At 46.2% G+C, this 17,664-nt stretch overlaps 1 protein-coding gene across 4 annotated transcripts in view; it reads left to right on the forward strand.

The window, feature by feature from the left end:
* Positions 1–17,664, forward strand: part of babam2 (BRISC and BRCA1 A complex member 2) — a 278,819-nt gene that overhangs the window by 95,699 nt on the left and 165,456 nt on the right. For 3 of the 4 annotated variants that reach the window (XM_070885724.1, XM_070885725.1, XM_070885726.1), the window contains exon 6: positions 14,116–14,190. The exons of the other annotated variant lie outside the window; for it this stretch is intronic. In XM_070885724.1, the coding sequence (XP_070741825.1) occupies positions 14,116–14,190 (75 nt within the window). The remainder of the gene's footprint in view (positions 1–14,115; positions 14,191–17,664) is intronic. 4 annotated transcript variants of the gene reach the window in all.

Consider the following 17,664-nt stretch of genomic DNA (forward strand, 5'->3'; position numbering starts at 1 on the left):
TCTCCGGGGTCTCTTCTAAAGTTACAGTGGACCATCTGTGGAAATTTTACCCCTTTATTTCTACTTGAGTGTTTGTTTTACAGCTGACTCTCCCAAGTTTTCTGAAGTAAAAAGTGAGATCAGCATTGTTCTGGAAAAAAGAGGTTTTTTTTCACCCTCACATCTCACTGGTTTCTTTGACCTTGTTGTTCATGATGGCTAATCATTCAGTACATGGCCAGTACATGGATGTGAAAAAATGAAAAATTGTATTTCATCATGAATTCCTGGGTTCAACTACAGGCTAGACAGACAGGATGAAGGTTTCTCTCTGATAACTGTTAATGATTTTAAGTGAAAGAAGCTTGGGCAATCCAGTTTCCTGTAGAAGCAAGTGTACAGAACAAAACCGCCCTCAACTTTATCACTACTTGGCATCAATTCACAAATTTTTCTTTTGTCCATAAGGGCATAGGTGGTGTTCCCAGATAATGTAATGATATGAATGCTGTCATTAAAGGTCCTATCTGCAACATTGGTCCACTAAACTTCAAAATATTTCCCCCTATGAGCAGCTCTCTGCATGGGAAGCATTGGGCAGCTAATTTTCATGCTGTCTTTTTCCCGGGTGAGTCTGTTTTTCTTGCTGTCTACACTAATTCAATTTGAGATCCTCTTAAATTATAAACAGAAACTCCTGGAAATACGCAGTAGGTCAGTAATCATCCGTAAAGATCAAAGACTGGTTTGTAATGTTTCGGGTGTGTACCCTTCATCAGATGCAAGTGGCTGTCTTACTCTAAAGCTAGAATATCTACACTCAAAGATGAGTTCCTCTCTTATTTCGTGTCGGCTCAATTGAGTTGTTCCAAGATTTCTATTCCACCTCTGTTTCAGAAATGTCAATTCCCACCTCTGACGAAAACAAGGGACTCTGCTGAATACTACATGCAAAATGAAAAGTTTATGTTTGCACCGAACAAAGTTACCTTTTAGTTTTACATTTAGTTGTAGGACTTTGTGTACAAATTGGCCGAGATAGAGGTTTCGTGGCATTGTCAGCAAAGTGCCTGGCCTATGCCAAATCTAGAATGTCTACTGACATGGGTGATGAGTGAAAACCTAAACTGTTTCCTTTGCTATAAGGAACAGTCATATACACAAATTCAGATATTCTGTATTTAACTAATCAGCCCAAAAGACTTGAAAGAACTATGGCCCCAAGTTTCCACACGCGGCGAAAAAGGCGCCCCTCAGAGCTGGGCGCCTGTTTCTTGCGCCAAAAACGGCGCCTGAAAAAAACGCGGTATTCTCGAGCTCCTTGCAGCTCGATGTCTGCTTGGCGCGGCGCACAGGGGGCGCTCTCGCCGATTTTGTAAGTAGGAGGGGGCGGGTACAATTTAAATGAGTTTTTTTGGTGCCGGCAACCCTGCGCATGCGAGTTGGAGCGTTCGTGCACGCGCAGTCTGAAGTAAACATTGGCACTCAGCCATTTTTAAAAGTGCTGCAGAAAAAGTGAAAATGTATTTATTGAACCCTTGCAAAGGCTTGCATTTTAATTTTCTTGATATTTCTGTGTGTGAGGGAGTGCTTTTAGCAGCACTGCTGAATAAATCACCTGCTGAATTAATGTTGGCTCTTTAACCAGTGTTACTGCAGCAACTGTGCATTTTAATTCAGCCTTTACAACTCGTTACCGTTTCAATCTCCACCACTCATTCTGTAATTAAAGATAGACTGTGATAAACGGGACACATGCACTTGTTTGAGACTATTCAAATTCTTTGTAGCTGTTCAATTTTTACATTCTTTAATAAAACCACATTGCCCTTCCATGATCAGCACTGAGGCTGCTTGCTGCTTCTTGCCCCTGCCGTCGGGACCGACGCCACGGCACACCGCTGCCTCAAGCACTGAGGCTGCTTGCTGCTTCTTGCCCCTGCCGTCGGGACCGACGCCACACCGCTGCCTGAAAGGCCTGCCTGAAGCACTTTCACACAGGTAGGAACATGGTTTATTTAATCTTTTCTTTGCTTATAAATTTTTATTCATGTTGGATTTATTTGTATAAGTATAACTAAGGATTGATTGTAGAATTTAATGACTTCCCTTCCCCCCCCCACCTCGTTCCCGACGCCTAATTTGTAACCTGCGCCTGATTTTTTAATGTGTAGACAAGGTTTTTTCAAGCGTATAAAAATCTTCACTTGCTCCATTCTAAGTTAGTTTGGAGTACGTTTTCAGTGTGGAAACTTTCAAATCAGGCGTCAGTGGCCAGACACGCCCCCTTTTGAAAAAAAAATTCTGTTCAAAAGTGAAACTGTTCTACCTGACTAGAACTGCAGAAAACTTAAATGTGGAGAATTCCGATTTCTAAGATACTCCGTTCTCCACCAGGAAAAATCAGGAGCAAATCATGTGGAAACTTGGGGCCTATGTGTCCAAATTTTTGAGAGAGAGTGGTGCTGTGAAGTAAGTTTAGGCTTGTAATTGTTTTATTTTACTACTATGTCTGAAATCATGGGAAATGGGGATAATGCATCAGATTCCAAGGCAAAATAATAATTCAGATTATGTCACATCTATTTAAGAATAAAATCAGGCCACCCTCTTAAACAGTTGTTTGAGACATTAACCAGTTTAAGAATTGTGGTGATGGAGTCAAAAGTACAAACTCTTGGGGCTCAGCGGGTCCGCTGTCAAAATCTTAAAGATTGACAGCGGGGCGGTATCCCACTCTGAACACGCCCCCGTGTCAGTTTTCCAAGTGCTGGGTCTGCCTGTGCTTTGCAGACCTGGCACTAAGCAGCGGCTGAGCCAATTGAGATAGTTAAGAGGGTCTTTAGCGGTAGTTGAACAGCGTATTACCACCTACTAACCATTTTTTCACGAGGTTGCTGTTGCTCAGGGATCACGTCAGTAAGGACATAAGAAAATAAACATAAGAACATAAGAAATAGGAGCTGTAGTCGGCCATTAAGCCCATCGAGCCTGCTCCACCATTCAACAAGATCATAGCTGATCTTCTACCTCAACTCCACCTTCCCACACTATCCCCATATCCTTTAATTCCCTTTGTTCCCAAAAATGTATCGACCTCTGTCTTGAATATACTCAACGACTGAGCATCCCTGGGGTAGAGAATTCCAAAGATTCGTAACCCTTTGAGTGAAGAAATTTCTCCTCATCTCAGTTCTAAATGGCCAACCCTTTATTTTGAAATTGTGACCCCGTGTTCCAGATTCTCCAGCCAGGGGAAATATCTTCTCAGCATTAACCCTGTCAAGCCCCTTGAGATTAGATCACCTCTCATTCTTCTAAACTCTAGGGATTAAGGCCTAGTCTACCCAATCTCTCCTCATAGGGCAATCATCTCATCCCAGCAACCAGTCTAGTGAACCTCTGCATCACTCCCTCTAAGGTAAGTATGTCTTTCCTTTGGTAAGGAGACCAGAACTGTACACAGTACTCCAGGTGTGACCTCACCAATGCTCTGTAGGATGTCAGGTTTTCAGTGACTCTCCATTGCTTTGACAACTGCAGAAGTGCTATAAAAGCAACCCTTTCACAGCTGTTCCCTTTCCAATGTTAGAAGCTGGAACCTTCAGGATTTGGAATACATTTTTCAGCTTTAGGGAGGATGGAAGTGTTTGGAGTGTATTCTCTATCCACTGTCACCTCCTTACAACAACCTCTCACCATTAAGAGATCGCTTCTGTCATTTCAACTTTAGTTGCCATCTATTCCATCAGCATTGGTGCGCTTGCAAAAATCTCCCCTTGATCCTCAGAATCCCACCACAATCAGCTATAACACCAACATCTCCAGGCACACCAACATTGCTGCCAGGGCTGGCCTCACCATGGCTAGATTTACTTCACTTGACGCTGTACACGCTGGCTGCCACATGATGAGTCAGGTTAGCACTACTCCACGCCAGCACCATAAAGCATCCCCACATTGCCCAAGCCATTCCTTTCACACTTATCACCATTGCAGGGGGTACCGTTACATCTCACCATTCACTGCAACTTACTAAGCCACTTCCAAAGGTGCACACACATCTGTCCAAGTAGGTAAAGTATTGAAAATAAGGATTTGAATATTTGACAACACATTAGAAGAAACTTGACAAACATTGGCTAAAAGACCCCAATGCCTACTCTTGTGTGCTGTTAGTTGGTATGAATGGGCAAGTGTGAGGGGTGGCTCGTGAAATGGAGATGTGATAATGTAGATAGAGAGAGAGATGGGTGGAGGTGCAAGATAAGTTGGTGTGAGAAAGATGTGCAGCAGTAGGGTAGGGAAGGCAGAGTGATGGGGATGTGATGAGTGGCACAGCAGTATGAGTGTGGCTTTGCAATAACCTTTCCTGATCTACTAAGATCATTGAAAGATTTGCGCCAGGTCCTCTTGATGACATCCCTGCTTGTGCCCTCTTGTACAGTGTGCAACTCGGCTGTGTTGGTGTCCTGGGGAGGTTTCTTCCGCCCATTGGAAGGGAAGAAAACTTTGGGGGAAGTCATGGGAGAGCTGTGCACCTTTGTGCAGTGCTTGTCAGTGTTTGCAACACCTCAATGCTGCAGATCACTGACAGCACAACTGTCAAAATGAAAGTTGGCATGGTCCCTTTAAGAAAACTGGCTGATGACGCGTCATCAAATGGTGTTATCAGACCCGTTTCCTTTTAATTAGCTGGGAACCTCGCTGGGTGGGCTTAACAAGCCCAATCAGGAAGATTCTTCTCACAGAACGGGATGGTGCCAGTAGTGAGGTCCCAACCCGCCACCCATCCCGCTCACACTGGACCCGCCTCGGCAGATGAAATCGCGGCCTTAGTGTATAAATAGATATACAGCTATCTGATATTGGAGTAATCGGACACTTCTATTCAGTATTTCAAGACTTTTACTTGGACAAAGTCTCTGATTGGACAATCTCCCAGTATCCTGCTCATAATTATGGTAATCCAGCACATTTGCTAGCCAGTTAGACTCTCATTGGCAGTCACCTAGTAATAATAGACTATGGGGGAAAAATTTGTGTGGTTTACGCCACATGGCGCTAAAATGCCGTTGCTGTAACGACAGCTGATGCAGGTTCTATCGCCGCTCGCCATTTCAGTGTTGCTGGTAGCCTCAATCGCCAGGGACCTCGCATCATGGAGATCACGATGTCAGTGAGTGTGCAACGCTCACTGGACGTCAGATGTCCCAACTTCGTTACAGACACTTATCTTATCGGCAACGCAGAGCAACGATAGAGAAAGCTGACATCTACCAGCAGAAAGGAGGTTGCAGCAGCAATATTTAAAGGTACCATCCCCAATCAGCTCCAACTAAGATGGTTCTGTAATTTCAGTGCCTGTTTGCTATTTCCTGCAACTGAAACAGCTTTCTTTAATTATTTCAAGTTTTTAGGTGACTGGCAGTGTTGATTCAAGTGCAGAAGTCATTCATAATTTGTTAAAGGCTTCTGCTCACACTTCCTCACAGTCATGGGGGCTGCAGGATAACCTCAGGAGGAGGACAAGGATGAGGAGGGAGAGCGGACGCAGCAAGACATTCTGGACGGGCTGTCCATGACTGGCTCATTAGACTCCGATTCACATGAATTAAACCCCAAATCTCTGTAGCTCACCACATCCCCATCATACAATCCCTGTCTCATGCCATATTCACAGCATCCTTCTGGGCACAAAGGTGAAATGAGAGAGACCACAAAATATTCCAAACACACTTAATATATTTATCTATAAACATATCACACATGTCACATGAACTCTAATAACGAATGACCCTTGTGCCTGCCATAGTTGAATAGCTGTCATTGCGTGTGAGCTGTGGATGTTAGCGTTGCTAGGTAGAGATTGTTGGTGGGTGTGTGCTGTGGGTGTAGTGCATTGACCAGTTTGTGGTACAGATGGTTGTATGTAGCATTTGTTGAAGACTTCACTCATCCTGACCACAAGTGTGAGCTCGTTGAACTTCCTCCTGCACTGTATGTGGGTCCTGAGGAGTACAGTGCTGCCCGTGACGTGATGTGCCACCTCCCTCCACATAGTCTGGCAGACGTGTGGCGAGGGCCTCCTGCCAGTTGAGGGGTAGGTACAGGACCGCCCGTCTTCTCTCCACCGCTAAAACCAATGCCTCCAAAGCTTCTACAGAAAACCTCCGGACTCTCTCCCTGGGGTGGAGATCTGCCATCAGGATTGGTAATAAGTGCTCCTTCTCCTTTGTCTGCCGCCTTATGGTTGTTGAGGCAGCTACACACCCAACATTGCTGAGGTACTGCAGCATCAATGAACCTTCCCTTTAAGTAGTTAAAAAAGCCTGTAGCAATCATTACTTGCGTTTAGACTGCCCCCAATATTGGCCCATCTTTTCAGTGTAACACCAGTGAGCTTGAGCTTTTAGACTAGAATCATGACTGCAATCATTTTAATGAGGAGTGAGGCGAATTTTGCGTGCAGCCTAGACGATTTTCAACTGGTGCTACTTAACCATTTTTAATCTAAACACTATCCATTTCTTGGCTATAACTAATTTCTAGCCCAAAGTTTCAATAATTCCCTTTGCATGTCTGCTTCTACAATATTGTACCTAATTTATTTTTATAATATGAATATTTCCTTCCATTCTTTTATGCTTTGTGATTTGAAAATACTGTAAGAACATATGAAGCAGGAGTAGGCCATACGGTCCCTCGAGCCTGCTCCGCCATTTCATCATCATCATAGGCAGTCCCTCGGAATCGAGGAAGACTTGCTTCCACTCCTGAAGTGAGTTCTTTGGTGGCTGAACAGTCCAATCCGAGAGCCACAGACTCTGTCACAGGTGGGACAGATAGTCATTGAGGGAAGGGGTGGGTGGGACTGGTTTGCCGCACGCCCTTTCCACTGCCTGCGCTTGATTTCTGCATGCTCTTGGCATTGAGACTTGAGGTGCTCAGCGCTCTCATGGATGCACTTCCCACACTTAGGGCGGTCTTGGGCCAGGGACTCCCAGGTGTCAGTGGGGATGTCGCACTTTATCAGGGAGGCTTTGAGGGTGTCCTTGAAGCGTTTCCGCTGCCCAACTTTGGCTCAATTGCCATGAAGGAGCTCAGAGTAGAGCACTTGCTTTGGGAGTCTCGTGTCTGGCATGCGGACAATGTGGGCTGCCCAGCGAAGCTGATCAAGTGTGGTCAGTGCTTCAATGCTAGGGATGTTGGCCTGGATGAGGACGCTGATGTTGGTGCGCCTATCCTCCCAGGGGATTTGTAGAATTTTACGGAGACATCGTTGGTGATATTTCTCCAGCAACTTGAGGTGTCTACTGTACATGGTCCATGTCTCTCAGCCATACAGGAGGGCAGGTATTACTACAGCCCTGTAGACCATGAGCTTGGTGACAGTTTTGAGGGCCTGGTCTTCGAACACTCTTTTCCTCAGTCGGACGAAGCTGCACTGGCGCACTGGAGATGGTGTTGGATTTCATCGTCGATGCCTGCTCTTGTTGATGGGAGGCTCCCGAGATATGGGAAGTGGTCCACGGTGTCCAGGGCCACACCGTGGATCTTGATGACTGGGGGGCAGTACTGTGCAGTGAGGACAGGCTGGTGGCGGACTATGTGGCCTGCCCAGCGGAGCTGATCGAGTGTGGTCAGTGCTTAGTGCTTCAATGCTTTGTCTTACGGATGTTTGCTTTCGTACACCTCAGTAAATATGTCGACTAAGTCCTGGAGTTCAGCCTCTATATGTGCGCAGGCGCAGGCGTCGTCCGTGTACTGTAGCTCGACGACCGAGGTTGGGGTGGCCTTGGATCTGGCCAGGAGACGGCGCAGGTTAAACAGGTTCCCACTGGTTCTGTAATTTAGTTCCACTCCAGCGGGGAGCTTGTTGACTGTGAGGTGGAGCATGGCGGCAAGGAAGATTGAGAAGAGGGTTGGGGCGATGACTCATCCCTGTTTGACCCCAGTCCGGATGTGGATTGGGTCTGTGGTGGATCCATTGGTAAGGATCATGGCCTGCATGTCGTCGTGGAGCAGGCGGAGGATGGTGGCGAGCTTTTGGGGGCATCCGAAACGGAGGAGGACACGCCATAGACCTTCACGGTTGACCGTGTCAGAGGCCTTTGTAAGGTCAAAGAAGGCCATGTATAAGGGCTGGCGCTGTTCCCTGCATTTTTCCTGTAGCTGCCGCGTTGCAAAAATCATGTCCGTTGTGCCCCGTAGGGGACGAAATCCGCACTGTGACTCCGGGAGGAGCTCCTCGGCCACGGGAAGAAGACAGTTAAGGAGAACTCTAGCGATGACGTTCCCAGTGGCTGATAGCAGGGAGATTCCTCTGTCGTTGCCGCAGTCGGACTTGTCCCCTTTTTTAAAGATGGTCACGATTACTGCATCTCTGAGATACCCCGGCATGCTCTCCTCCCTCCAGATGAGAGAGATGAGGTTGTGTATTCATGCCAGTAGTGCCTCTCCGCCATATTTCAATGCCTCAGCAGGGATTCCGTCCGCACCCGTAGCCTTCTTTTTAAGCTGTCTTATGGCTTTTTCTACCTCGTGCAGCGTTGGGGTCTCACTGAGATGCTGGCGGGTAGCATGCTGTGGGATGGAGTCGAGAAGACTCGGGTCAAAGGCAGAGACTCGATTGAGGAGACCTTCGAAGTGCTCCTTCCAGCAGGCCCTGACTGCCTCAGTGTCCTTGATGAGCGTTTCCCCGTTCTTAGCCAGCAGTGGGGTGAGGCCTTGGCCCGTAGGTGGCCTTGATTGCAATGAAGAATCCTCGTACATCATGGTTGTCGGCCAGCTGCTGTATCTCCTGAGCTTTCTCCAACCACCACCTGGTCTTTAGGTCCCAAGTTTTTTGGGACCTCAGCCTTGAGCCGTCGGTAATGCTGCTTTGCCGCTCCCGCGTTGGGTGGTTGTTTAAGGCTCAGAAAAGCCCTGCGCTTGCGATCTATTAGCTCTTGGATCTCCTGATCATTCTCATCAAACCAGTCCTGGTGTTTCCTGGTTGAGTAACCGAGCGTCTCTTTGCAGGCACTGGTTATGGAGGCCTGGAGGGCAGACCAAGCGCTGTGGGCATTCTGTGTCTCGGGGTCGTCAAGGCACGCCAGGTTAGCTGTGAGGTGCTGGCTGTATAGGGTTCTCTTAGCTGGATCCTTAAGTGCTCTGGCATTGACTTTTTTTGCAGCACTGCTTCTGCTGCCCCTTCCACTTTGGGGCTATTTTGTTGTCGATGATGGATCGGATTAGGCGGTGGTCCGTCCAGCGGTCGTCGGCTCCTGTCATGGCGAGGGTGATGCGCACGTCCTTGCAATCCCTGACTCGGACGATGACATAGTCGAGCAGGGGCTAGTGCTTGGAGTGAGGGTGTTGCCACGATGCCTTGTATTTGTCCCTCTGGCGGAACAAGGTGCTGGTGATGACAAGTTTGTGCTCTGGATATTTTGTCAGGAGTAGGGTACCACTGGAGTTGGCTTTCCCTACCTCCCTCTGCCAAATCACCCCCCCCCCCCCCAAAGGTCTGTGTCCTTGCCAACCCTGGAGTTGAGGAGGATCAGTTTGTCGCCCGCGGGGGCGCAGGACAGGGAGTTTTCGAGGTTGGTGTAAAAACCATCTTGGGCCTCATCAGTTGCATCGAGTGTTGGGACGTATGCACTGATAACTGTGGCGCACTGGTTCCGAGATAGGGTGAGTCGAAGAGTCATGAGACGTTCGTTAGCCCCGCAGAGGAAGTCTTTAAGGCGATCAACCAGCTCCTTTTTGATGGCAAAACCGACTCCGTGGAGGTGGCATTCTGCCTCTGGTTTCCCTTTCCAGAAGAAGGTGTAACCTCCACCTTGTTCCTTGAGCTGACCTTCCCCTGCCCGCCAGGTCTCGCTTAGGGCAGCGATGTCGATATCAAAGCGTCTTAAGTTCCCGGGCAACTATGGCGGTGCGGCGTTCCGGGCCTGTCGCTGTTGGGGTTGTCCATGAGGGTCCTGACGTTCCAGGTCCCGAACTTCATCTTAACGGAGTGGAAGATGCCTGTGCGTGAGTTCTTTTAACATGGAGTGGTCGTTGCACACCAGCTACTACACGGGCTTAGCTGAGCTAGGTCTTGATCCAGTAGCAAGGGGGTCCAAGACGACTGGCGACTAGGCACTGCTATATGGGCCTAGTTGCCTACGGTGAGATGTTGGCCGCAGGCTCAGCGCTGGGTAGCGCCCTTGGTGGTAGGTGGTCCGAGGCCTGGTTGGGGGCAGGTATTGAGAGGGTCAGTGGCGCACCGGGGTTCAGGGTGAGAGAGTAGAGGGAGGGTCACAGCCATGGTACTCACCACGTATTGGAGGTGGAGAAGAGGCAAGGTGGGGAAGGAGAGCTCCACTCGTGGCTGAAGGAGATGGGGAGGCCAGTCGCCGACGTGGGAGAGGGGGACATGATCGTCGTCGAGGAGGAGGCCGTCTGTCACCACGCGAGGTCCAGCCGTTGTCGAGGAGGCCCAGACTCTGTCGTGGAGGAGACATTTAATACGATCATGGCTGATCCGATCATGGACTCAGGTCCACTTCCCTGCCTGCTCCCCATAACCCCTTATTCCCTTAGCGGTTAAGAAACTGTCTGTCTCTGTCTTAAATTTATTCAATGTCCCAACTTCCACAGCTCTCTGAGGCAGCAAATTCCACAGATTTACAACCCTCTGAGAGAAGAAATTCCTCCTCATCTCAGTTTTAAATGGGCAGTCCCTTATTCTAAGATTATGCCCCCTAGTTCTATTCTTATGAATAATTTTAAAAGTATAGTAAGTAATTAATTCATTTCATAAAGCCATTCCAAATTGCTATATATTGTAGTTATGCCTCCTTGCTATAGAGAAATTACTATCTGGTGATTACAATGACCCAACAACAAAACTTGCATTTGTATAGCAACTATAAGGTACAAACTGCCACAAAATTTTGCAGAGGAGAAAATGGGGATGGATAAGATATGGGGTTCTAAGCTCAGCTCGGGGTCAAATGGGGTACATAGATTCTGCACTGTGGCTCAGCCGAAGTGACCAGCCAGGAACGAGAATGGAATCATGGCTCAGGATAAACAATTTTTGGCATACAGCCAAACAGGGTGGCTTTGGGTGGTGTTGGTTGAGGCAGGAATATTGGCCAGAACATTAGGAGAACTCCTTGCCATTCAAACAAAGAAATGGCAGACCAATTGAACAAATACTTTGGTTCTGTCTTCACTAAGGAAGACACGAATAACCTTCCGAATGTACTCCGGGACAGTGGGTCTGTTGAGGAGGAGGAACTGAAGGATATCCTTATTCAGCGGGAAATTGTGTTCGGGAAATTGATGGGATTGAAGGCCAATAAATCCCCGGGGCCTGATAGTCTGCATCCTAGAGTACTTAAGGAAGTTGCCCTAGTAATAGTGGATGCATTGGTGATCATTTTCCAACAGTCTATCGACTCTGGATCAGTTCCTATGGACTGGAGGGTAGCTAATGTAACACCACTTTTTTAAAAAGAAGGGAGAGAGAAAACGGGTAATTATAGACCGGTTAGCCTGACATCAGGAAAATATTGGAATCAATCATTAAGGATGAAATAGCAGTGCATTTGGAAAGCAGTGACAGGATCGGTCCAAGCCAGCATGGATTTATGAAAGGGAAACCATGCTTGACTAATCTTCTGGAATTTTTTGAGGATGTAACTAACAGAGTGGATGAGGGAGAACCAGTGGATGTGGTGTATTTGGACTTTCAAAAGGCTTTTGACAAGGTCCCGCACAAGAAATTGGTGTGCAAAGTCAAATATTGGGGTTAATGTACTGACGTGGATAGAGAACTGGTTGGCAGATAGGAAGCAGAGAGTCGGGATAAACGGGTCCTTTTCAGAATGGCAGGCAGTGACTAGTGGGGTGCCGCAGGGCTCAGTGCTGGGACGCCAGCTCTTTACAATATACATTAATGATTTAGATAATTGAGTATAATATCTCCAAGTTTGCAGATGACACTAAACTGGGTGGCGGTGTGAGCTGTGAGGGGGATGCTAAGAGGCTAGAGGCTGTAGGCTGTAGGCTGACTTGGACAGGTTAGGTGAGTGGGCAAATGCATGGCAGATGCAGTATAATGTGGATAAATGTGAGGTTATCCACTTTGGGGGCAAAACACGAAGGCAGAATATTATCTGAATGGCGGCAGATTAGGAAAAGGGGAGGTGCAACGAGACCTGGGTGTCATGGTTCATCAGTCATTGAAGGTATAACATGCAGCTACAACAGGCGGTGAAGAAGGCAAATTGTATGTTAGCCTTCATAGCTAGGGGATTTGAGTATAGGAGCAGGGAAGTCTTACTGCAGTTGTACAGGGCCTTAGTGAGGCCTCACCTGGAATATTGTGTTCCGTTTTGGTCTCCTAATCTGAGGAAAGACGTTCTTGCTATTGAAGGAGTGCAGCGAAGGTTCACCAGACTAATTCCAGGGATGGCTGGACTGTCATATGAGGAGAGACTGGATCAACTCGGCATGTATTCACTGGAGTTTAGAAGGATGAGAGGGGATCTCATAGAAACGTATAAGATTCTGACGGGACTGGACAGGTTAGAAGCGGGAAGAATGTTCCCGATGTTGGGGAAGTCCAGAACCAGGGGACATAGTCTTAGGATAAGGGGTAGGCCATTTAGGACTGAGATGAGGAGAAACTTGTTCACTCAGAGAGTTGTTAACCTGTGCAATTCGCTGCCGCAGAGAGTTGATGCCAGTTCATTGGATATATTGAAGAGGGAGTTGGATATGGCCCTTGCGGCTAAGGGGATCAAGGGGTATGGAGAGAAAGCAAGAAAGGGGTACTGAGGGAATGATCAGCCATGATAATGAATGGCGGTGCAGGCTCGAAGGGCCGAATGGCCTACTCCTGCACCTATTTTCTATGTTTCTATGTTTCTAAAAGCGTCTTGACATCTTTTGCATGTACTTAAACTACCAGAACTTGGTTCAACATCTGAAAGACCATCTCAAAAATTCCAACAATACAGCACATTCTCAATACTGTATTGGAATGACAGTCTAGATTATTGGCTCAAGTCTTGGAGTACAACTTGAACCAGCAACATTGTGGCTGAGATATGAGAGTGCTACCAATTGATCCAAGTAAAAATACTAAAATGAAGACATCCAGTTTTAGAAAATTCTAGCAGTTTTACATTTGGTTCTCAGTTGTCTGTCCAAAATTTGTGCTTCTGAGACCAGTCACTACTAGTATTGATCTTGTGTATTGTAATAGCAGCTGATGATGGGACATTTTTTCCCCCATACCATTGTGTTGGAAAAAAAATTGACTGGGAAGCTGCATAGTTGGTTAGAAGGTTATTTATTCATTTCTGGGATCTGGATTAATGGGAACTGGAGATTAATAAAAGTATGTTCAATTGTTAGATACAGGTGCAGCACCTAAAGTTCGGGACCGAGGCCGTGCCGGAGTCCAAGCTTTTCCGGACTTTAGATTTGTTTCCGACGTCATGAATCCGGAAACACCCAAGCCCAGGTTTGGGTATTTCCCGATTTCGGAATGTCAAAGGGGGAGGATGGGATTCCTGCCGAGGAGCTGTTCGGGCCGTCTGGCCCCACCAAGGAGGTCGTCATCGGGCGGGCCAACTGGGGAGGCCCCGAGATCGGCAGGGTCCGGATTTCAGAACATTTTACGGATTCCAGACGACCCTGCCACCGATCGTTCCGGATTCCAGAACTCTGGATTCTCGACGCTGCAAATGTACAACAGGCTCAGCTTTATTGTGTCTAGAATTATTAGTGTGTGTCTCAATTGTTGGATCCCAGTTTCTGAAACTAACTGTCCACTCAGTTGTAGAATATTGGATAGAAGGAGTCTAAAGCTTGATCTTTGTTTTGTAAATGTATAATAAAAGATTTCCTAATGTGTTGATGAAATCAGTGAAAGGATATCAGTCATGTTTCATTCATTCAACTTCCGCTCATGCTTTCCATATATTTGGAATGAAAGTTGTGCTCTGAGAAGTCATCATATGAAATGCTATCCATTGAATGCATCGACCAAACCATGATGTATACTGTTAATATTCCACAGCCCTACTTTCAATGGCATTGGATGAGCTAAAGTTCAAGGTAATATTATTATTTCTATCAATTCCACAGACTGGTGAATTTTCCGCCCGTTTCCTTTTGAAGCTCCCGGTGGATTTCAGCAACATCCCAACATACCTTCTGAAGGTAACGTCCTCTCCATCTTCCGAACAAACTCGTGTTGTGTTTAAAACTGGGACCTTCTTCAGATAAGTTGCTATATGCTTTAGTTTTACTTTTGATCAACCCAAAAATCTCTAGGTAATTAGATTAAGTTTATTTCTTGCAAGAACATTTATTTTGGATGGATTTTTGTTGCGGTGTCTGGTACCAATTTACTCATTGGGTGGGTTGTGCTGTGGGGAAAGTTTAAATGCATATGTTTGGAAAAAACAAGAGAAACAGAAAGGAAAACAAAAAGGCTAAGGGAGGTAACAAAGAACAGCAGGAAAATAACAAAGAACAGATCAGAATGTGAAAAAGTTAAATAATAAGATTACTAAAAAAAATTGGGGTTAGGATTGTGTGGTATGTGTGAATGTACAAAATGTTTGAAAACAAAGTTAGAAGCAATAATAACTGGAGGGGTATGATATAGTAGTTATAATAGAGAGATGGCTTGTGTTTAGAACAAAAAGGGCCACTGTATAGCAAAATTCTAAAAGGACAAAAAACAAGCCTGAAGGCTTTGTGTCTTAATGCAAGGAGTATCCGTAATAAAGTGGATGAATTAACTGTGCAAATAGATGTTAACAAATATGATATGATTGGGATTACAGAGACATGGCTCCAGGATGATCAGGGCTGGGAACTCAACATCCAGGGGTATTCAACATTCAGGAAGGATAGAATAAAAGGAAAAGGAGGTGGGGTAGCATTGCTGGTTAAGGAGGAGATTAATGCAATACTTAGGAAGGACATTAGCTTGGATGATGTGGAATCTATATGGGTAGAGCTGCAGAACACCAAAGGGCAAAAAACGTTAGTGGGAGTTGTGTACAGACCTCCAAACAGTAGTAGTGATGTTGGGGAGGGCATCAACAGGAAATTAGGGGTGCATGCAATAAGGTGCAGCAGTTATAATGGGTGACTTTAATATGCACATAGATTGAGCTAACCAAACTGGAAGCAATACGGTGGAGGAGGATTTCCTGGAGTGCATAAGGGATGGTTTTCTAGACCAATATGTCGAGGAACCAACTAGGGATGAGGCCATCTTAGACTGGGTGTTGTGTAATGAGAGAGGATTAATTAGCAATCTCGTTGTGCGAGGCCCCTTCGGGAAGAGTGACCTTAATATGGTGGAATTCTGCATTAGGATGGAGAATGAAACAGTTAATTAAGAGACCATGGTCCAGAACTTAAAGAAGGCGAACTTTGAAGGTATGAGGCGTGAATTGGCTAGGATAGATTGGCGAATGATACTTAAGGGGTTGACTGTGGATGGGCAATGGCAGACATTTAGAGACCGCATGGATGAACTACAACAATTGTACATTCCTGTCTGTCGTAAAAATAAAAAAGGGAAGGTGGCTCAACTGTGGCTATCAAGGGAAATCAGGGATAGTATTAAAGCCAAGGAAGTGGCATACAAATTGGCCAGAAATAGCAGCGAACCAGGGGACTGGGAGAAATTTAGAACTCAGCAGAGGAGGACAAAGGGTTTGATTAGGGCAGGGAAAATGGAGTACGAGAAGAAGCTTGCAGGGAGCATTAAGACGGATTGCAAAAGTTTCTATAGATATGTAAAGAGAAAAAGTTTAGTAAAGACAAACGTAGGTCCCCTGCAGTCAGAATCGGGGGAAGTCATAACGGGGAACAAAGGAATGGCGGACCAATTGAACAAGTACTTTGGTTCGGTATTCACTAAGGAGGACACAAACAACCTTCCGGATATAAAAGAGTTCAGAGGGTCTAGTAAGGAGGAGGAACTGAGGGAAATCCTTATTAGTTGGGAAATTGTGTTGGGGAAATTGATGGGATTGAAGGCCGATAAATCCCCAGGGCCTGATGGTCTGCATCCCAGAGTACTTAAGGAGGTGGCCTTGGAAATAGTGGATGCATTGACAGTCATTTTCCAACATTCCATTGACTCTGGATCAGTTCCTATGGAGTGGAGAGTAGCCAATGTAACCCCACTTTTTAAAAAAGGAGGGATAGAGAAAACAGGGAATTATAGACCGGTCAGCCTGACATCGGTAGTGGGTAAAATGATGGAATCGATTATTAAGGATGTCATAGCAGTGCATTTGGAAAGAGGTGACATGATGGGTCCAAGTCAGCATGGATTTGTGAAAGGGAAATCATGCTTGACAAATCTTCTGGAATTTTTTGAGGATGTTTCCAGTAGCGTGGACAAGGAAGAACCAGTTGTTGTGGTATATTTGGACTTTTAGAAGGCTTTCGACAAGGTCCCACACAAGAGATTAATGTGCAAAGTTAAAGCACATGGGATTGGGGGTAGTGTGCTGACATGGATTGAGAACTAGTTGTCAGACAGGAAGCAAAGAGTAGGAGTAAATGGGGACTTTTCAGAATGGCAGGCAGTGACTTGTGGGGTACTGCAAGGTTCTGTGCTGGGGCCCCAGCTGTTTACACTGTACATTAATGATTTAGATGAGGGGATTAAATGTAGTATCTCCAAATTTGTGGATGACACTAAGTTGGATGGCAGTGTGAGCTGCGAGGAGGATGCTATGAGGCTGCAGAGCGACTTGGCTAGGTTAGGTGAGTGGGCAAATGCATGGCAGATGAAGTATAATGTGGATAAATGTGAGGTTATCCACTTTGGTGGTAAAAACAGACAGACAGACTATTATCTGAATGGTGACAGATTAGGAAAAGGGGAAGTGCAACGAGACCTGGGTGTCATGGTACATCAGTCATTGAAGGTTGGCATGCAGGTACAGCAGGCGGTTAAGAAAGTAAATGGCATGTTGGCCTTCATAACGAGGGGATTTGAGTACAAGGGCAGGGAGGTGTTGCTACAGTTGTACAGGGCCTTGGTGAGGCCACACCTGGAGTATTGTGTACAGTTTTGGCCTCCTAACCTGAGGAAGGACATTCTTGCTATTGAGGGAGTGCAGCGAAGATTCACCAGACTGATTCCCGGGATGGCGGGACTGACCTATCAAGAAAGACTGGATCAACTGGGCTTGTATTCACTGGAGTTCAGAAGAATGAGAGGGGACCTCATAGAAACATTTAAAATTCTGACGGGTTTAGACAGGTTAGATGCAGGAAGAATGTTCCCAATGTTGGGGAAGTCCAGAACCAAGGGACACAGTCTAAGGATAAGGGGTAAGCCATTTAGGACCGAGATGAGGAGAAACTTCTTCACCCAGAGAGTGGTGAACTTGTGGAATTCTCTACCACAGAAAGTTGTTGAGGCCAATTCACTAAATATATTCAAAAAGGAGTTAGATGAAGTCCTTACTACTAGGAGGATCAAGGGGTATGGCGAGAAAGCAGGAATGGGGTACTGAAGTTGCATGTTCAGCCATGAACTCATTGAATGGCGGTGCAGGCTAGAAGGGCCGAATGGCCTACTCCTGCAACTATTTTCTATGTTTCTATGTTTTCTATGTTTGCACATGACTGGGAACTTAATATTCCTGACTT

The sequence above is a fragment of the Pristiophorus japonicus genome, chromosome 7 (assembly GCF_044704955.1).
Source record: "Pristiophorus japonicus isolate sPriJap1 chromosome 7, sPriJap1.hap1, whole genome shotgun sequence".
NCBI classification, from domain to species: Eukaryota; Metazoa; Chordata; class Chondrichthyes; family Pristiophoridae; genus Pristiophorus; species Pristiophorus japonicus.